Raw genomic sequence first — 23,293 nt, forward strand, 5'->3', positions numbered from 1 at the left:
TTCGTTCAATAGTTTAGTAGAAATCGCTGTACACAGACAGACTAGTACTAAAATTATTATATTTCATGTACATCATTCCCTGATAAATTGACTCATAGATACTGAATATGAACAAAATTCGTTCAATAGTTTAGTAGAAATCGCTGTACACAGACAGACTAGTACTAAAATTATTATATTTCATGTACATCATTCCCTGATAAATTGACTCATAGATACTGAATATGAACAAAATCCGTCCAATAGTTTAGTAGAAATCGCTGTACACAGACAGACTAGTACTAAAATTATTATATTTCATGTACATCATTTCCTGATAAATTGACTCGTAGATACTGAATATGAACAAAATTCGTCCAATAGTTTAGTAGAAATCGCTGTACACAGACAGACTAGTACTAAAATTATTATATTTCATGTACATCATTCCCTGATAAATTGACTCGTAGATACTGAATATGAACAAAATTCGTCCAATAGTTTAGTAGAAATCGCTGTACACAGACAGACTAGTACTAAAATTATTATATTTCTTGTACATCATTCTCTAATAAATTGACTCGTAGATACTGAATATGAACAAAATCCAATCCAATAATTTAGTAGAAATCGCTGTACACAGACAGACTAGTACTAAAATTATTATATTTCATGTACATCATTCTCTGAAAAATTGACTCGTAGATACTGAATATGAACAAAATCCAATCCAATAATTTAGTGGAAATCGCTGTACACAGACAGACTAGTACTAAAATTATTATATGTCATGTACATCATTCTCTGATAAATTGACTGGTAGATACTGAATATGAACAAAATCCGTCCTATAGTTTAGTAGATATCGCTGTACACAGACAGACTAGTACTAAAATTATTATATTTCATGTACATCATTCTCTGATAAATTGACTCGTAGATACTGGATATGAAGAAAATCCGTCCAATAGTTCAGTAGAAATCGCTGTACACAGACAGACTAGTACTAAAATTATTATATTTCATGTACATCATTTCCTGATAAATTGACTCGTAGATACTGAATATGAACAAAATTCGTCCAATAGTTTAGTAGAAATCGCTGTACACAGACAGACTAGTACTAAAATTATTATATTTCATGTACATCATTCCCTGATAAATTGACTCGTAGATACTGAATATGAACAAAATTCGTCCAATAGTTTAGTAGAAATCGCTGTACACAGACAGACTAGTACTAAAATTATTATATTTCTTGTACATCATTCTCTAATAAATTGACTCGTAGATACTGAATATGAACAAAATCCAATCCAATAATTTAGTAGAAATCGCTGTACACAGACAGACTAGTACTAAAATTATTATATTTCATGTACATCATTCTCTGAAAAATTGACTCGTAGATACTGAATATGAACAAAATCCAATCCAATAATTTAGTGGAAATCGCTGTACACAGACAGACTAGTACTAAAATTATTATATGTCATGTACATCATTCTCTGATAAATTGACTGGTAGATACTGAATATGAACAAAATCCGTCCTATAGTTTAGTAGATATCGCTGTACACAGACAGACTAGTACTAAAATTATTATATTTCATGTACATCATTCTCTGATAAATTGACTCGTAGATACTGAATATGAACAAAATCCAATCCAATAATTTAGTAGAAATCGCTGTACACAGACAGACTAGTACTAAAATTATTATGTGTCATGTACATCATTCTCTGATAAATTCACTGGTAGATACTGAATATGAACAAAATCCATCCAATAGTTTAGTAGAAATCGCTGTACACAGACAGACTAGTACTAAAATTATTATATTTCATGTACATCATTCTCTGATAAATTGACTCGTAGATACTGAATATGAACAAAATTCAATCCAATAATTTAGTAGAAATCGCTGTACACAGACAGACTAGTACTAAAATTATTATATTTCATGTACTTCATTCCCTGATAAATTAACTCGTAGATACTGAATATGAACAAAATCCGTCCAATAGTTTAGTAGAAATCGCTGTACACAGGCAGACTAGTACTAAAATTATTATATTTCATGGACGTCATTCCCTGATAAATTGACTAGTAGATACTGAATATGAACAAAATCCGTCCAATAGTGCAGTAGAAATCGCTGTACACAGACAGACTAGTACTAAAATTATTATATTTCATGTACATCATTCCCTGATAAATTGACTCATAGATACTGAATATGAACAAAATTCGTTCAATAGTTTAGTAGAAATCGCTGTACACAGACAGACTAGTACTAAAATTATTATATTTCATGTACATCATTCCCTGATAAATTGACTCATAGATACTGAATATGAACAAAATTCGTTCAATAGTTTAGTAGAAATCGCTGTACACAGACAGACTAGTACTAAAATTATTATATTTCATGTACATCATTCCCTGATAAATTGACTCATAGATACTGAATATGAACAAAATCCGTCCAATAGTTTAGTAGAAATCGCTGTACACAGACAGACTAGTACTAAAATTATTATATTTCATGTACATCATTTCCTGATAAATTGACTCGTAGATACTGAATATGAACAAAATTCGTCCAATAGTTTAGTAGAAATCGCTGTACACAGACAGACTAGTACTAAAATTATTATATTTCATGTACATCATTCCCTGATAAATTGACTCGTAGATACTGAATATGAACAAAATTCGTCCAATAGTTTAGTAGAAATCGCTGTACACAGACAGACTAGTACTAAAATTATTATATTTCTTGTACATCATTCTCTAATAAATTGACTCGTAGATACTGAATATGAACAAAATCCAATCCAATAATTTAGTAGAAATCGCTGTACACAGACAGACTAGTACTAAAATTATTATATTTCATGTACATCATTCTCTGAAAAATTGACTCGTAGATACTGAATATGAACAAAATCCAATCCAATAATTTAGTGGAAATCGCTGTACACAGACAGACTAGTACTAAAATTATTATATGTCATGTACATCATTCTCTGATAAATTGACTGGTAGATACTGAATATGAACAAAATCCGTCCTATAGTTTAGTAGATATCGCTGTACACAGACAGACTAGTACTAAAATTATTATATTTCATGTACATCATTCTCTGATAAATTGACTCGTAGATACTGGATATGAAGAAAATCCGTCCAATAGTTCAGTAGAAATCGCTGTACACAGACAGACTAGTACTAAAATTATTATATTTCATGTACATCATTTCCTGATAAATTGACTCGTAGATACTGAATATGAACAAAATTCGTCCAATAGTTTAGTAGAAATCGCTGTACACAGACAGACTAGTACTAAAATTATTATATTTCATGTACATCATTCCCTGATAAATTGACTCGTAGATACTGAATATGAACAAAATTCGTCCAATAGTTTAGTAGAAATCGCTGTACACAGACAGACTAGTACTAAAATTATTATATTTCTTGTACATCATTCTCTAATAAATTGACTCGTAGATACTGAATATGAACAAAATCCAATCCAATAATTTAGTAGAAATCGCTGTACACAGACAGACTAGTACTAAAATTATTATATTTCATGTACATCATTCTCTGAAAAATTGACTCGTAGATACTGAATATGAACAAAATCCAATCCAATAATTTAATGGAAATCGCTGTACACAGACAGACTAGTACTAAAATTATTATATGTCATGTACATCATTCTCTGATAAATTGACTGGTAGATACTGAATATGAACAAAATCCGTCCTATAGTTTAGTAGATATCGCTGTACACAGACAGACTAGTACTAAAATTATTATATTTCATGTACATCATTCTCTGATAAATTGACTCGTAGATACTGGATATGAAGAAAATCCGTCCAATAGTTCAGTAGAAATCGCTGTACACAGACAGACTAGTACTAAAATTATTATATTTCATGTACATCATTTCCTGATAAATTGACTCGTAGATACTGAATATGAACAAAATTCGTCCAATAGTTTAGTAGAAATCGCTGTACACAGACAGACTAGTACTAAAATTATTATATTTCATGTACATCATTCCCTGATAAATTGACTCGTAGATACTGAATATGAACAAAATTCGTCCAATAGTTTAGTAGAAATCGCTGTACACAGACAGACTAGTACTAAAATTATTATATTTCTTGTACATCATTCTCTAATAAATTGACTCGTAGATACTGAATATGAACAAAATCCAATCCAATAATTTAGTAGAAATCGCTGTACACAGACAGACTAGTACTAAAATTATTATATTTCATGTACATCATTCTCTGAAAAATTGACTCGTAGATACTGAATATGAACAAAATCCAATCCAATAATTTAGTGGAAATCGCTGTACACAGACAGACTAGTACTAAAATTATTATATGTCATGTACATCATTCTCTGATAAATTGACTGGTAGATACTGAATATGAACAAAATCCGTCCTATAGTTTAGTAGATATCGCTGTACACAGACAGACTAGTACTAAAATTATTATATTTCATGTACATCATTCTCTGATAAATTGACTGGTAGATACTGAATATGAACAAAATCCGTCCAATAGTTTAGTAGAAATCGCTGTACACAGACAGACTAGTACTAAAATTATTATATTTCATGTAGATCATTCTCTGATAAATTGACTCGTAGATGCTGAATATGAACAAAATTCAATCCAATAATTTAGTAGAAATCGCTGTACACAGACAGACTAGTACTAAAATTATTATATTTCATGTACTTCATTCCCTGATAAATTAACTCGTAGATACTGAATATGAACAAAATCCGTCCAATAGTTTAGTAGAAATCGCTGTACACAGGCAGACTAGTACTAAAATTATTATATTTCATGGACGTCATTCCCTGATAAATTGACTAGTAGATACTGAATATGAACAAAATCCGTCCAATAGTTCAGTAGAAATCGCTGTACACAGACAGACTAGTACTAAAATTATTATATTTCATGTACATCATTCCCTGATAAATTGACTCATAGATACTGAATATGAACAAAATTCGTTCAATAGTTTAGTAGAAATCGCTGTACACAGACAGACTAGTACTAAAATGATTATATTTCATGTACATCATTCCCTGATAAATTGACTCATAGATACTGAATATGAACAAAATCCGTCCAATAGTTTAGTAGAAATCGCTGTACACAGACAGACTAGTACTAAAATTATTATATTTCATGTACATCATTCCCTGATAAATTGACTCATAGATACTGAATATGAACAAAATCCGTCCAATAGTTTAGTAGAAATCGCTGTACACAGACAGACTAGTACTAAAATTATTATATTTCATGTACATCATTCCCTGATAAATTGACTCATAGATACTGGATATGAACAAAATCCGACCAATAGTTTAGTAGAAATCGCTGTACACAGACAGACTAGTACTAAAATTATTATATTTCTTGTACATCATTCTCTAATAAATTGACTCGTAGATACTGAATATGAACAAAATCCAATCCAATAATTTAGTAGAAATCGCTGTACACAGACAGACTAGTACTAAAATTATTATATTTCATGTACATCATTCTCTGAAAAATTGACTCGTAGATACTGAATATGAACAAAATCCAATCCAATAATTTAGTGGAAATCGCTGTACACAGACAGACTAGTACTAAAATTATTATATGTCATGTACATCATTCTCTGATAAATTGACTGGTAGATACTGAATATGAACAAAATCCGTCCTATAGTTTAGTAGATATCGCTGTACACAGACAGACTAGTACTAAAATTATTATATTTCATGTACATCATTCTCTGATAAATTGACTGGTAGATACTGAATATGAACAAAATCCGTCCAATAGTTTAGTAGAAATCGCTGTACACAGACAGACTAGTACTAAAATTATTATATTTCATGTAGATCATTCTCTGATAAATTGACTCGTAGATGCTGAATATGAACAAAATTCAATCCAATAATTTAGTAGAAATCGCTGTACACAGACAGACTAGTACTAAAATTATTATATTTCATGTACTTCATTCCCTGATAAATTAACTCGTAGATACTGAATATGAACAAAATCCGTCCAATAGTTTAGTAGAAATCGCTGTACACAGGCAGACTAGTACTAAAATTATTATATTTCATGGACGTCATTCCCTGATAAATTGACTAGTAGATACTGAATATGAACAAAATCCGTCCAATAGTTCAGTAGAAATCGCTGTACACAGACAGACTAGTACTAAAATTATTATATTTCATGTACATCATTCCCTGATAAATTGACTCATAGATACTGAATATGAACAAAATTCGTTCAATAGTTTAGTAGAAATCGCTGTACACAGACAGACTAGTACTAAAATGATTATATTTCATGTACATCATTCCCTGATAAATTGACTCATAGATACTGAATATGAACAAAATCCGTCCAATAGTTTAGTAGAAATCGCTGTACACAGACAGACTAGTACTAAAATTATTATATTTCATGTACATCATTCCCTGATAAATTGACTCATAGATACTGAATATGAACAAAATCCGTCCAATAGTTTAGTAGAAATCGCTGTACACAGACAGACTAGTACTAAAATTATTATATTTCATGTACATCATTCCCTGATAAATTGACTCATAGATACTGGATATGAACAAAATCCGACCAATAGTTTAGTAGAAATCGCTGTACACAGATAGACTAGTACTAAAATTATTATATTTCATGTACATCATCCCCTGATTAATTGACTCGTAGATACTGAATATGAACAAAATCCGTCCAATAGTTTAGTAGAAATCGCTGTACACAGACAGACTAGTACTAAAATTATTATATTTCATGTACATCATTCCCTAATTAATTGACTCGTAGATACAGAATTTGAACAAAATCCGTCCAATAGTTTGGTAGAAATCGCTGTACACAGACAGACTAGTACTAAAATTATTATATTTCATGTACATCATTCCCTGATAAATTGACTCGTAGATACTGAATATGAACAAAATCCGTCCAATAGTTTAGTAGAAATCGCTGTACACAGACTAGTACTAAAATTATTATATTTCATGTACATCATTCCCTGATAAATTGACTCGTAGATACTGAATATGAACAAAATTCGTCCAATAGTTTAGTAGAAATCGCTGTACACAGACAGACTAGTAGATCTACTAAAATGATTATATTTCACGTACATCAGCTCCTAGCGTTTCGTAATCTGTGCATCGGTTGACTTGCCTAATCAGTTGTTGTTACTCGGGTCCCATTCATCTGCAAAGCACTGTACTCCTTGTGCATTAACTTCAAGCTTCATTAAAAGGCGGCAATGTTAACTGCAAAGCACTGCAATAAGAGGATTGACGGAGTGCCTGCGGTATAGGCAACATGTAGTACTCTAAACCGAAATACGCTCTGCTAAACTTCCGCCGAGGTAGTACGAAGATTTGCTTTTAGTGAATGTGAAGGTGCTGTTAAACAGAGGGCCTTTTTCCTCTTTCTGTGCAGACTAGATCAAATATTACCATGGTGAAAATATTGAATTTCGAGATTTTGAGCATTCTTCACTTCATAGATAGCAATAGTTTGATATGCCGTCTGCTTCCACTAATGTCTGTCTGTCTGTCACTCTATTGCTATCTACCTCTACCTATGAGTATGTATGTATGTACAGGGTGATTCACGAAGATTTACCTTCACTTACGGAGTCCTCACACAACCACCACATAATCAACATCTAAGAAGGCACGTCTACACTGATTAATTCTGATACTTGACTTGCACCATACCACACGTTCATTACAATTACAGTATTGGATATCGACATTACATCGCCATGTAAGTTTCTTCCATTTAACATATCATACAAATTAAATGTTAAATCCGTTAAAATTGGGTCATCAACTTATTGAATTCAATTACTTCTAGATTGGAGGAACAGCATTATCGACATAATTAAATATACATCATTAATCAACATCAAACAACCCAACGTATAATACATTGGCATTTATAAAACCATATAAACTTGAAAATATTCAAATAATCACGTGACACAAACCATGATGCATACGTTTCTGAATGGTGGAAATATATATATTATTGTGAAACAGAAATAGGAATATAATAAATGTAATTACTGTAATTTTGCAACTCTTCACATTCATAATACTTTTTATCTTAGTTTTATATTTTATTATTTTATCACTTTTAAATCATGTCATTTTATTATCTCATATGTGAAGACTTGCATTTATATACATATGTAAATCAATATTTTTTGTAATCTATACGTGTATTTTAAGTAAGTGACAATCGAGGCAGTCATATAGAATGTCAATGTGTATCACAGCAATGTTGGTTTTTAATATGTCTCATTTGCATGCCACTAAATATGTTTTGTATTTATAAATATTATGTAGAGAGCACTGATATTGCTGAAATGTACTTCGTATCTGATGATGTTGGCGTAGACCAACGAAAACGTTCATACGTCTTTTAAATATGTAATGTAAAGGTGTAGCACCTTAAACATATGCTGTGAAGTCAGTGACTGAAATAAATACTTTTAAGTCACTTACGGAGCTTATTTCCGAAGACATTCTGAGCGAAAAAGTCATATAAACATTTATCCTAATCTCTATATTTTCAGAGTTACACTAATTTGAAGTTGTTAGTAAAATACCATTATTCTTTAGTTTCAATGATAAAAGAATATTACAGATAAAAAGAATGAACTATTCAGGAGTATCATTTCATTAATTAGCTGGTATTCTGAATCTATATAAAGAGTCATTTTTGGTCCTACAGAATATATCTGTTATGGCTATTAGAGGAGAAAAATTCTTCGCTCAACAGTGCATAATACTGTGGAATCCCGGCCACCAAGTCACTCAATTGAGTGCGCTCCTTGTATAATGACAGTTGACTTAATATATCGATGGCGAGAACCAGACTGTTCTGATTCCAACCTTTTATAAGAAAGAAATCTGTGTTTCATTGTGTTCCGTGTTCTTGTCAACATGTATGAATCAAACAAAATTGTAAATATTCCTCTCCATAAGGTTACTATGAAGCTATTCCAAATTGTTTCATGAAGCTGTGAATGTCAGGAGCTTAAAATAGCTCTCCTGAAAAAAAAAAAAAAAGTAGTAAAATGGACTTGGAACAATCTGGTTCTGAGCCATCGATGTCAACATATATGTCGAACTTCGAGTTACGCCACAAAGGAAAAACACTAGAGGAGCGGGATTCGACCCGGTACTGTGGATTGAACTTCGGCGTAACTCAGTGGTTAGAGCAATTGGTACGTAGAACCAAGGACCCGGGTTCGATCCCCGGCGCCGGAGCGAATTTTTCTCCTCTAATAACCGTAGTATTCTGAAGCTAAAAATGTGTTGTGAATTCCATAGTTCCTTCGTACAGAATTTTTATTCGATTTTTAACTACAAAATTACATTTTTCTTACGCATTTATTACAACAAAGCCTACAGCTTTCTTGTTCCCCCCTTGTCAGCCTGGGTTGGGTATTCGGTATAGCGTTGGCCTTCTGTGCTCGAGGTTGTGGGTTCGATCCCGGCTCAGGTCGATGGCATTTAAGTGTTCTTAAATGCGATAGGCTCATGTCAGTGGATTTACTGGCATGTAAAAGAAGTCTTGCGGGACAAAATTCCGGCACACCGATGATGCTGATACAACCTCGACAGTTGCGAGCGTCGTTAAATGGACCATAATTTTTTTAATTTTTGTTCCCCTTTCGTTTTATAATTATTGTTTTTCTTCTGTCTGTTTTATTCATGTTTTCTTTCCTTCTTTTCTTTCTTATCTTTTAAGTCTTTCCACCCTTTTCCTTCATTTCATTATTCTTTTTTTTTCTTTTTTATCTTCATTCTTATTCTTCTGGTAATTTTTCTTTTAACCTTTTCAATCCTTCACTATTTTTCTTCATTTTTATAGGCCTCCACAGACTTTCTTCCCCTGCTTCTAATTCATTCATTCCTTTTCTTCGTTCCCCTTTCAAATTTCTTCCCCCTTTCGTTTTATAATTATTGTTTTTCTTCTGTCTGCTTTATTCATGTTTTCTTTCCTTCTTTTCTTACTTATCTTTTAATTCTTTCCCCCCTTTTCCTTCATTTCATTATTCTTTTTTTCTCTTTTATCTTTATTCTTATTCTTCTGGTAATTTTTCTTTTAACCTTTTCAATCCTTCACTATTTTTCTCCATTTTTATAGGCCTCAACAGACTTTCTTTCCCTGCTTCTAATTCATTCATTCCTTTTCTTCTTTCCCCTTTCGTTTTATAATTATTGTTTTTCTTCTGTCTGTTTTATTCATGTTTTCTTTCCTTATTTTCTTACTTACCTTTTAATTCTTTCTCCCCTTTTCCTTCATTTCATTATTCTATTTTTTTTTCTTTTTTATCTTTATTCTTATTCTTCTGGTAATTTTTCTTTTAACTTTTTCAGTCCTTTACTATTTTCCTTCAATTTTTAATGGCCTCCACAGATTTTCTTCCCCTGTTTCTAATTTATTCATTCCTTTTTTTCTTTCCCCTTTCAAATTTCTTCCCCCTTTCACTTTCTTTTTCTTCCTCTTCTTCTTGGCCTTTTTTTCTAGATATTTCCTTTCCTTCCTTTATTTCTTCTTCTTCCTCTTCTTCTTGGCCTTTTTTTCTAGATATTTCCTTCCTTTATTTCTTCTTCTTCCTCTTCTTCTTGGCCTTTTTTCTAGATATTTCTTTCCTTTATTTCTTCTTCTTCCTCTTCTTCTTGGCCTTTTTTTCTAGATATTTCCTTCCTTTATTTCTTCTTCCTCCTCTTCTTCTTGGCCTTTTTTTACTAGATATTTCCATCCTTTATTTCTTCTTTGCCCTGTTCTTGTTGTCCTTCAGTATCCTGTTTCCATGACCCTCAGTGTTTGCAGGTACTGTATTTGTGTCTCTTGTTTGCAGGTGGAGTTCGAGTCTTCGGTGGAGCGGCCGTTCTTCGTGGTGGGCCAGGGCTGGGCGTCGTGTAGCCCCGAGAGAACTCTGCAGTGTTACGGACTCAAGTGCCACCGCCTGCAAGTGGGTGATGTGTGTATATCCTTGACGCCCCGGACTAAGAATTCCAAAAGGGCGGAACACCCCCGCAAGCGTCGCTGGTCCGCCCCCGACCAGTTCTGTAACGACGACGAGGACGCCCCCCCGCAGGCGTCATCTTCCATTAGAAGGACAAAGGTGTGAGCTAGGCTCTTCCATCTGAACTGTAGTGCAGTGAGTGTGAGTGTGAGATGGTTGATACCTCATTGTTATGTTCCTACGACACGTCAGCCAAGACTGGACCCGCCTGAACCATGCCTAACATGTTCAGCATCACCACTGCCTGCTATATGTTCGGTGTCAAATAGAAGGCGAACGAGTGTTTCCGTTAACGGCCGCTAGGGATCTCTCTCTCGGTCTCTTCTGCTTTGGTCCGTCCCAGGGATCTGTGGAGTAACTTCGCGCACATGGGGGCGGAGTCTATCTGTGCCGGAGCGTATTGCGGGCAGCATCATTTCGAGTCCCTGAGAGGGTAAAAAGAAAGGAGGGAGTACTCCAGGCAAATATGCTTGAAATCGATGCGACGGATATGACATCAAACTACACCTTTTACACCCCATAATCCACCGCGAAATACCGCCAATTGCCAAATATTAAATTGCTACTATCGGTTTCGGTCATACCTAAAAGGTTTAAAATGGATGTGGAGGTAACAGGAGTATTAGCAGATTATTATAAAATGACATCATTTTATTTTTACTTGAATTTGTATTGTACCTGAATTTTTTTTACTGTACTTCACTCCCACCACCTCTACTAGTAAACTCTAACCGTTCCACACACACAACCAAGTCCGCGTATGCGGTCATAGTAAGCAGTATTGAGTTAGTGAGTACAGTACGTTCCAGAAATAGGTTCGCATTTTCCAGTGACGAAATAGCTTTCAATATTGAATAATATTTTCGCACAGGTACTGTCGTCCGTTTGCCTACGTCGCATTCCGGTTTCCCCCACTCGTTTCTGTTCGCCCCTCTGTAAACGCTAGTGGCTGGGCTGTCTTAGCTCTTTTCTGAAAACATTAATTTCTGTTAGGAATTGGACGTCTACGTAATATTATACAACTGTTTAAAATAACTTAAATAAAAGGGTCTCGTTAAGTAATTAACTGTCACGTGATTTCTCCCCTTTCTACGACCCTGCTACATAACCACTTGGACGGACAGTAGATAGCATGTCTGAGTAATTTTATCTTTTCGGATCGGGAGAAGTGAAGATTGAATTTACAATACGTAAGGTACTCATTTATAGAGTAGGTACAGAATTATTTCAACATGAGTTACAAGTACGAAGGACGAAACTGGTAATTGGAATCGGGTACAATAGTCTATAATACGATAATATGCACAAAAGAACTGAAGCCTTATCGAAATGAACGGCCACCATTAAAAAAAAAGTGTTTAAATATCCATATTATGATTATTTTTCAATTTAACTTCATTCTCCATATTGTACGATAATGTGCTGTAGACAGTATAATATACACCGCATAATGAATATGTCCGAATGGATAGCTCAGTTCGTGAATAAAAACACTTACTGTTAATACCGTACTGTATTTTGATTAAACAAAAACCTAATGAAAATTATCAAACTAAAAATCGCGATATTTCCTAGTTTACGTAAATGGTTGAACTACTTTTCTTCTCTCCTATACTTAGTAAAGTGATTTGTTTGTATTTTACGCCAGTATCATCGAACTCCAGTCGTGGAAGGGGGTAGCAAACGGTGTTTCCGGTTCTCAGGGTATAGCCAGGTTAATATTAGAAATGTTAGTAAAAATGAAATGATGTCCCTGTATCAAATATACAGTAGTGGCAAAAAAAAAAAACCGGTCCGACCCTTGTAGCTGATACAAAAGAATCCTATGCAAGATGGATGAGTTTTGTGACTAGCAAAATTTAAATCTGTGACTCTGAAATCAGCTACAAGGGTCGGTCCGGTTTTTTTTGCCACTACTGTACATTTTACTCTATATTTATTAAAAGTGTTACGGTTGTGACATGGACTGAACACTTCATTTCCACAGTATTTCTTTTATCAAGAAGGATGTTGGCATTCCTTCATACGTTAAAGCATAGGGGGACATATCAACGGACATATTCTACAATTGAGCCGAACAGAATATTAGCTTATTTGTAAAAAAAAAAAATAATAACTCCTGCTGAAGTTGACTACACTTTTGAAATATTCACAACAATATGAAACAATTTGTAATTGTAATAATATGAACACACCGGAAAAAGAGATACTAATACACCTTTTTGTTTCCACCGTTTCATGCTTATGGCCCGGGGTTGTCGAGTCTGCTAAGGGATAAGATGCTCGTGGTAGAAGGTAGAGTAGAGTTCACATAGAAATTATTCCCTCTTGCGAGCGATTGCTCGCTTCGTTCAAGCAATCAGCGTATTCCGAATCTCATCGGTCCGGTGGCATCAATGACGTCACGTTGCAACGAAAATAAGGAACAAAAATGCTGGAAGAATCGATGCTGTCATGGCGACTGTGTACATGGTTATCTGTGCTACGCTAGCAAAATTTTGCGAAATTTTCGTACTGCCATCTCGTTCAAAGAAAAGAGATCATAAACAACTTATTTCTTGAACCGGTAGTAATAACTGGTCCGTTGACATGTTCGCTCATAAGCCATTAACATATTGTTTTTACGTTGTGCTCATTACAAACAATACAGCAGAACTAAAGCAGAACACACCGCCATGACACAACAGTGCACGGTGTCATTCGTCTGCTAATTCCCGCCCTATACAAGAACCAATCAGATTCACTGATGGCGGCTGATGGAGACTGCCACCACCTCTGCAAGTTGATGGCACCGGTGCGACACCGGTGGAGCATCAATGACGTCATCGGTGGAATTCGGAACACCGTGATGCCATCGGATTGCTCACCGGTGAGATTCGGAATACGTTCAATACCTCCCCCACAGCAGTCATTCGCCCTGTACTTCCCACATACCACTTGTGCAGAAGTCTTGTTTCGTCTTTCTAGATTCCTGGGACGGACCGTAGTAGCTCACGAGATTATATTGTCTGGACTATTGAAATAAGTTCGCTATAAATTGGCTCTAGTAAACTGGTCTTTTAAGTTCAACACAAAAAGATTAGAACCAGAGGGGGTTAAGTCTTATGTATCAAGATATATTCTCATAGAAGTTTCTTATTTTTCCTGACTAGGGCAATAATCATTTTTTTCTTTTAGAATAATAATTCTAATGTAAACACAAGCACGTGTCTGTCATTCCTCTAATTGGCTGCTATACGTGTTTTTTTTCCTAATGATGGAGACCGATTACACAAGTTGACTGCAGCATGGTACATAGGTCGGGGACGTGAGCTAGTACGAGGGCATTGACTTGGTTCTGCGATCGGTTACGCGACAAGTTGCATATAAACAAATCTGCACAGCTCTAAAAGTAAATATACGCTACATAGCATTACAAATATATATATATATATATATATATATATATATATATATATATATATATATATTGTATCACACTATATCGAATTTTACTTCCTTCCGTACTCCAAACTAGTACGGAAAATTGAACTTTACATTATAGTTACTTTCCGGACTCCAGGCCTAAGAACATAGCGCTGTTGTTCAAAGTATGGCCATGGATAAATATATATTAGGATGCGAAACTTACTAAGTTTCCCGTAACACATGCTAGAGGCGCTAGTGTAGAAATTGATCTTGTTGCCATATGTTGGGCGATGGAGAACTTATTACATCTAGCAGCGCACCAAGTAGCGAAAATAAAAATTAATTACTCCATGCATTTAACAGCGCACCTGGTGACGAAAATGTTAAACTATGCAGAAAGGATCCCCTCCCTCATCCTTATTCTCAAACTAACCCAATTTGAAATAAAACATTTACATTTTTATTCCTAACAGCAACGTCATTACCGGAGCCAACAGAAAGATAAAATAGACGATCTATTTTACACTACCCAATTAAAATGTTACCAAACAGAGACAGGAAATAAAGCAAAAGTTTTGATAATTGGGATTGTATTCTTTGGGTATTTAGTGTACAGCGCAATGGAAAAGTCTGCAGAAACTACTTAGATAGTTCAATTTATTATATTACTATTACTTTACATTACATTCAACAACACTATTTTTACAACGTCCATAAACATCACTGTTTAACATACACTACTTATACACATACTTTGTATCACTTTATGTCCACTTACTAGCAAGTTTCTGGTTGCCATCTTGTCTTCTCGAGCATCGTCTCGAACGAACCGATAAATAGAAAACTCTGGGTAATGTACCCAACACGTAGTTCTAATGTTCGCCACCTACGACGTCGGGCGCTGATCATCTTATTTGAGCCCTCTGCCGCCAGATGGTGCGACCGCAGTTTCGCATCCTATTATAATGCTATGGCCGCTTAACTGTCATGTCTCGTCTTTTGAAAAAAATAAAAAAATAAGACTAGTCCAAACACTCCTCACACGACGCAGGGAAATGCAGTTCCGTATTTGAGGACTATAACTTTGTATTTATTTTAAAAGAAATTTTAATTTTAGGTGCTAAATTCGATACAACTGGACTCATATGTACAGAGTTATGTAAAAGCAAAGGCATTTTTATATTTTGTTCACTATGAAAGCGGATGAATGGTAAGAATAGTACCAAGGTAGCCTATTCTTGTAATGAGTTAAGTTGGCGTCACTTGACCTTGATCTTGTTGTCCGCATCCTCAGTATGTGTGGTTAAACATATGACAGGAATAACACAGTTGTCCGACGATTGTAAGTTAAAAATAATTTAATCAATTATAAAGTACTGTTTCCTAAGCAAACGAATGCATACTGCTGACGTTAGGCCTACTTTGGCAAGTAACGAGAAATATTTAACATGAAACAGAATGTAGCCTATGACAATGGAAAGGACCACTTACTGACCATCGGTGGCGCCAAGCTGCGGCCAATCAGGCTTCATTTCAGTCACGTGCTATTGTTTACTGTGAGATTATTCTAACTGCGAAAACATTACAGAGAGTTGTTAACTTCCGATGGGAATACTTGGAAAAAAAAAAAGTGGTTGCCAATCTGACAATTCTAAACAGACATTATGAATATCCAATATTTATAGGATTTTTCAGTTTTATAATGAACTATAGAATCGTCTTTTTTATTAGCCGATTTGGAATTTCACTCGGATACAATTATGTTCAGCTGGTCACTGATTATATGTTGGCGATCTGTAACATTTGAACACAATAAACACACAAGCCGTTGTTGTGAACAGATCGGGTAGCAGAGAGGAGTGTATTTTGAATATGTTTTTAATTGATTATTTAATGGCGCTGTATCAACTTCTAGGTTATTTAGAGTTGATGGGATTGGTGTTAGCGAGGTAGTATTTGGCGAGATAAGGCCGAGGATTCACCATAGATTACCTGACATTCGTCTTACGGTTGAGGAAAACTTCGGAAAAAACCCAACCAGGTAAATAATCAGCCCAAGCGGAAATCGAACTCATGATCAAGCGCACCTCCAGAGCTGCAGGCAAGCTCCTCAGCCGACTGAGCTACGCCGGTGTCTCGTCAACGGTTTTCAGTTTAATGTTGAACTATTATATTGATATGCATTTGTTAAACCATACGTCTTGTGGTATGCGTATTGTGGTTAAACATTTCATTTCAACTCATCATTACGCGTTTCTCTGGGGAATAATAATAATAATAATAATAATAATAATAATAATAATAATAATAATAATAATAATAATAATGTTGGTATAATGGATACCTTTGGTACCCATCGGGCTGTGTAATATTATGAGATGTGCTTCCGATTTTTGCCACCATTGGCTTTAATATTCGCTTATAAATTTCAATAGTGTCTCAAACGTATACATTGAGTTGGAGGTATTTCTCTGTTTTGTCTATGGTTAGAACTCGGAGTTTAAAAAGTCTCCTGTATATACCAACGAGCTAGAATATAGTGTATGTATATACCGCATCTTACGTTGTGCTGTCTTAATGTATTTAGCATTTAACGTGTGTGACTTTGAGCGAAATTTCGTGCCAGATTCACATGTAAACAATGACATTAGACGGTGTGCCCCGTTTTGGCCAGTTACAGCAAACCCTTTCGTCATGATAAGTTACACATTTACACAAACAAACAAAAAATAGAAACGTGTCGAAAAAGTCATTCGATGACTAATTTTGAAAACTTGTTATTAGGCGTAGTGTAATTCAATAGCGGATCGCTAGGGTCATGTAAAGTTTTTTTTTTTTTTTATAATGAATAAGCCTTATAATTGATGTCATATTTGGTGGGTTCAAGGAACTGACCTACATTGCAATATCAAGATCAATATCTTCCTTAAAAACAATATTGAGTTTGCCTCGCTGTACGGTAGTCTTGGCTGTTGAAGACTCAATTGACTTCTGGTAGGATAGAAACGCACCTAGCGGTATTCTTAACAACTTATCGATCCTATGTTTGTAGGCGAAATGTCTGTTATTTCCGCACATTGTATAATCTCGTAAGCTATTATTGTCGCGATACTATTACGTTTGCATAAAGAGAGTTTAAGATTAAATACAAAGTTCATATTACAAAAAAAAAAAATTAAGAATTTTATGATTTTAAACAATATTTTCTTTGAAATAAATCACTGTATTTTACATAGCAATAGAGATGTGTGCCGTAAAGGTACTAGTATACGTTACAGTTCCTGCACTTTGAGGCTGAAAGATTTTTTTCTCTGTCGTGTTGAAAAATTGTTGCCATCAGCAGTTTTCTTCACATGGTTGCCACGTAGAGATTTTGAGAACTTCATCAAAATAATACGAATGTTTTTTTTTTTTGGTTACGTTCTTCGAACATTAAAAATGTCTATCGTTATTACAATACTGAATACTATTATGTTGGAAGATAAATATTAGTGCACTGTCCACCTCGTACTCTTTCTATTAGTGTATCTGAAGAGATAACTTAAAGAGAAGGGTGAAATTTTTACGTGAATAAGACATTATTAGCTCATCATTTGTAAATCTAGTTACAAAAACAGAAAACAACAGATCGAAAGCGCGATATCTAGCGGCAAAACTTTGCACTCAATGTTCTGTATTTTATATTAAACGAGCGCGCTTCCTGTCTTGAATATGTAGCAGGCAATGGACTGATACATTATTACGGGGGCCATTTCAAAAGAAATGCGCAAGATGGTACCACCGTCGTATGAATGGTGCAATAATAGCGAGTTTTCACCAGGAATGATCTGATATTTGAGTCAGACTTTGTTCCTGTGTTTTATGTCTTATCGCATTGCATTGTGTAGCGGTTCTTATTCAGAATGGTGGATAGAAAGGCTTCAGGTAACTTAAATCATCGTTAAATTTTCAATAGATATGCACTACATTGCATTATAGACGTGTCGACGAACTGAGAGTCACTTGTTTTTCGTCAATGGTAGCTTGGTTATTTGAGGCAGATATTCTTTTGTTTTGTTATCGTTTCGTTTTTAGCATATTGGTTTGTACTCGAAATGAATGAAATGATGCATGCAGAAGTGTCAGTTATGGTGAGTAATGATAGCTAAGGAATCGATATATTCGTAAAAAAAATAGTCTGTTTTTAAACGTTTTTTTTTTGTTTTTTTTTTAATTCATTGTTAATTGTCTAGCATTGCTTTATTTTAGATTGGTTAATTAATAACACGGCACACTAGCAATCACATTGGCATTCATACAAATTTCCAGACTCTAAATACCCAGGGAACTTCCTTTTTTTCAAGGAAAATTCCCGAGAGCCGAGCCCAGAAATCGAACTCGATACCTCCAGATCTGGAAGTCAGCACGCTGCCAAGCAGACCACGGAGTCGCTAAAAAAAACCTGTTAAATACAAAAGTTGAAGTAAATAAAACGTTAGTTATGCTACCATCACCTTTACCTCAAGTTGAAAAGCGAATATCTGTGCATAGAATGCATGTAGAAAGCCACGTGATTGTCGGGAGAAAGATTCTTTCTGTAGGAATGTGTGTGACGTACCTGACCGCATTTTCTTTTATACATGGATTAGAAGGCAAGAAGGTATACTAGCCATTTAAAGTCTTGTGATTGATTGCTGTACTGAATCGGTCTCTAGCGGAATTTGTTGAAGCAATGTTGCTAACGCTTGAAAGTGACAGCATAGTTGATGGAGGGAAATGCTTTTCTGCACTTTCTGTTCCCTCATCAATCCGCCCTAACCTTGTTACAGACCCTCGATCTCCTGTACTTTGGTCCAGTAAACAATCGTCCTCACACGTAATTTTGGTCCAGGGAAATAACTCGTCTTCGTTCACACGTAGTTTTACGGTGTCACCAATAGGATTTCTTCATATATAACTTTGCAGCAAGAATAGATCTTGGTAGACCGATCAAAGGAAATGTTTAAGAATAATCTTGCCAGCATTTTAGCACTGTTCATGAGCTTGGGGAAAACTGAGGGGAGGGGGAGAACCCAACCACGTAATCTGCTCAAGCGGGAATCAAACCCACGCCCGACCAAAACTCCGGATCAGCAGGCAAACGCGCTACCATCTCAGCTACGCCGGTGGCCACACACACCAATGATAAAGTGTTTTCGAGTCACGTGATATATATTTTTAATTCTCTCGCATTTCATTTTCATTTTTTTAATCAAGAAAGACAAAGTTTCTTAAGGGGTGTTGGTTGCAAAGCAGTCCAAAAGTTGTGAAAATATAACTACATTTTATTTTGTTATAACTTAGGTTAACATTCACAACTGCGTGGTTTTTGTCGTATTTTTTATCCTCTTCCTACTCTTTACTAGAAGTTCTTATATAGTGTTTCTTGTAAAAAAAAAAAGAGGTAACCAAATTAATGATGAAGGATGGGTGGAGCGGAGAAAAATTCTCTCCGGCACCGGGACTCGAACCCGGGTTTTCAGCTCTACGTGCTGGCGCTTTATCCACTAAGTCATACCGGATTCCAGTTCCGTTGGCGGATTGAATCCTCTCAGTTTAAGTTCCACCTCAAAGTTTCCCTTTAATGGCCAACCCTCATGCCACTGTGTCTCAGATGTGTGACAGTGGCACAATGTCCAACACACTATGTGCAGAGGTGCACTCATTACGAGTGACTAAGTGGCCGGGATCCGACGGGATGAGTGCCGTCTTAAATCACTAGGTGATTATTTACGCATATCACATGCTATTGTGATGTACCGAAGTACATATTATGATATTTCCTAACAGAGATTCTGCATTATCGTATGATGAATGAGTGGAGCGGAAATATCATATATGTATTTCGGTACATCGCAATAATGTAACCTAACTAAGTTTTCATTAATAAATACAGGACAGTCGTCCCAAGAAAAGTGACCGGACTCTTGTTTTTTTGTTTCTTTTTAGTTGGGTATTTAACGACGCTATATCAACTACTGGATTGTTTAGCGTCGATGAAATCTGTGATAGCGAGATGATACTTGGCAAGATGAGGTCGAGGATTACCTGACATTCGCCTTCCTGTCTGGAAAAACCTCGGAAAAAAACTCAACCAGGTAATCAGCTCAAGCGGGAATCGAACCCACGCCCGAACACAGCTTCGGATCAATTTGTGATTGTTGTGTTAATAGCTATTCGACGTTCATGATGACACCTGTATATCGTCATCTTTGTCTTCAGACTTTCTGCCATAATTTCTTGTATCTTTGGGAGTAATGATTACTGACACTTCTGCATCTGCCATGTCGGACACAAACTGTTCTGTGATACAAAGCGATATAACAGGAAACCAGTGATAAGTCTGCCTCAGTATACAGCATCTTCTGAAATATCAGCGATTACCAGTATGCTTTGCATGATGTTGAAGCCCTTTTTTGGGTTTCTTTTGAAATGACCCTCGTAAGAATAGATTTAGACGTCCACATACTCATTTGATCTGCTTATGAGGAATATTTTTATATTAAGATAAATTCCCTCTATCTTTGCCTTGAAGGAAGTTTAGAGAAACTGGAAGGTAGAGAACCTACGCTTTCTACGTCATGGCACAAGGTACAGGTTTCCCCTCTCCTCTCCCTTGGGGTAAGAGCGGCCATAGATTGTTGCTGGCATGCGAAAGAAACCACGAATGACAGGGCTTCAGTCAAAATCAACTGGCCATTTCTTACCCACCTCAAGAATGAACTCTGCTAATCGTCCTCGCCTTGTATCTTATAATCAGGGGTGATTTTCCTGAAAATAAGTTGAGCTGTGCCAGACTAGCAAATGTAGAGAAAGTTGTAAATTATTTTCGAAGTCGCTTGAAAATAAGAAGAAAAAAAAACAAATTTTACTGTAAATAATAGCCTTAACGATAATATTATATATTTATAGAAAAATTACATAAAAATATTTCTCTATAAATTGTATTCATGAGTAGGAAAATTCCCTTATAATTAATTGGTTTTTATTTTAAATTTTACTTCAGTGTTGTCTGTTCTATGTAATGTGCTTCCTTCATATTATTTCTGTAGGTAGCGTCAGACTACGCCCACTTTTGTCCCTAGAAGAAACTTCATTGTTTATTTCATGGCGCTAAGTTGGCTCTAAAGTTATTCCGCTACGTTACGGGGAGGAAAAAAATGATGTCTTTAACTAAGACAGATCTCATGCCCTGCCAGTCTGTGTCTATCATTCTACCGATCGTCAGAGTTCCATACGACGGACTTCAATTAACGTTCCAGTCTCTTAAGTTCATTGATGCTAATATTCAAACTTTAATAGATTTTTCAGTAATTTCTAATGACAAATATGAAATGAATATTACTTCCTACAATCTGATCACTTTTTCTGAAAAAATCTTCCTGTATACTCTTAATTTATTTAGTACTTTTCTGTTTTGGCTTATAATTTGAGTTTTTTTGTCTTTGAGTTTATTTATAAAACATAGTATTATTTCTACAGGAAAATTCTGTGTAATTATTGCAGTATAAAATTTAAAAAAAATGTGAACGAAATTTTCCTGTTACGGAGTGATAAGTTAATAGCAATAAATAAATATGTTACTACACGATTTAGTGACAGATCAAACATTTCTGAGGACGTAGACAGAAGTAAACAAATACAGATGTGATATGTGTCTTAATTTGTTATTTTTCAGAATCCTAAAATTTCCCTGAAAATTCTTAATTCATTATCTTCATTTATTCAGTATAATATTTTCTTTTGTGTAATAGCTGTTTTGAGTATATTTGTGAAAGATTTCTTCATTCCTACTCCGAAATGCAGTGTCTTTCTTAAACTGTAAAAATAAAATGTAAAGAGAATTTACTCGTTGAAAGTGATGTTAGCAGCAGTCATTTGTTATAATGTTACGATTTAATAACAAACATTTACCTCAGTAAATAAACAACTTTTAATTGAAGCATTCATTTGTCTCTTTTTATTTTTTTCTCTCCAGAATGTGAACAATTTCCTGAAAATTTGTAAGTGCATTTTTTTCATTTGTTGCATGTATATATTAAAATTCAAATACTTTGAAAACTTAAAAATACAGATTTATACTAGTGGCTTGTGCAGCAAATGCTGCAAACTAAGTTCATTAGACGTTTAAATAAACATTTTTCAGATTTATTTTCAATGAAGAATACCAGACATTCTGAAAGTTATTTGCTTCCATAATAATGAAACATTCTCTCGAGCCAATACTGAAGAGAACCACGCATATAAATATCTACACCACACCGCCATTAAATATATGAAAAAGACCCAACCCCACTTGATTAATAACTATAAAAATATTTGATTTTGAATAATATTATTATCTTACGTAAGTTTTATAGCTTTCAGTAACATATACTATATAGCCGCCACTCAGTAAAATATAGAAATCAAAATCTAATTTAAGTTATTCTCTACATCTACTTATATAACCCCAAAACGTTTCACTTTCATATCATCAATATAGCATTAATATGTATAATTAATGAAAGATAGTCACATCACGGCATTAACTACAATAATATTTCATTTCTAATAGTAATAATGTCATCAAACCACCTCAAGTTTTGTAGTTTTTAATATCCAATACACAGCTGTACCCAGAAAATTACACACCACAGAATCGAACCTCTAAATTATTTTTAGTAAGTTAAGTTTTTAATAACCAATTTAATTTGAGCTCTAAATATGTCAACATTCTTG

At 34.7% G+C, this 23,293-nt stretch overlaps 1 protein-coding gene across 1 annotated transcript in view; it reads left to right on the forward strand.

Annotated features, from left to right (window-relative positions):
* LOC138691353 (uncharacterized) overlaps positions 1–22,519 on the forward strand; it is a 180,596-nt gene extending 158,077 nt beyond the window's left edge. Inside the window, exons 3-4 of the mRNA XM_069813252.1 lie at positions 10,979–11,245; positions 20,522–22,519. Of these exons, the coding sequence (XP_069669353.1) occupies positions 10,979–11,245; positions 20,522–20,533 (279 nt within the window). The 3' untranslated portion in view covers positions 20,534–22,519. The remainder of the gene's footprint in view (positions 1–10,978; positions 11,246–20,521) is intronic.
* Positions 22,520–23,293: the final 774 nt, after the last annotated feature.

The sequence above is a fragment of the Periplaneta americana genome, chromosome 2 (genome assembly GCF_040183065.1).
Source record: "Periplaneta americana isolate PAMFEO1 chromosome 2, P.americana_PAMFEO1_priV1, whole genome shotgun sequence".
Classification (NCBI taxonomy): Eukaryota; Metazoa; Arthropoda; class Insecta; order Blattodea; family Blattidae; genus Periplaneta; species Periplaneta americana.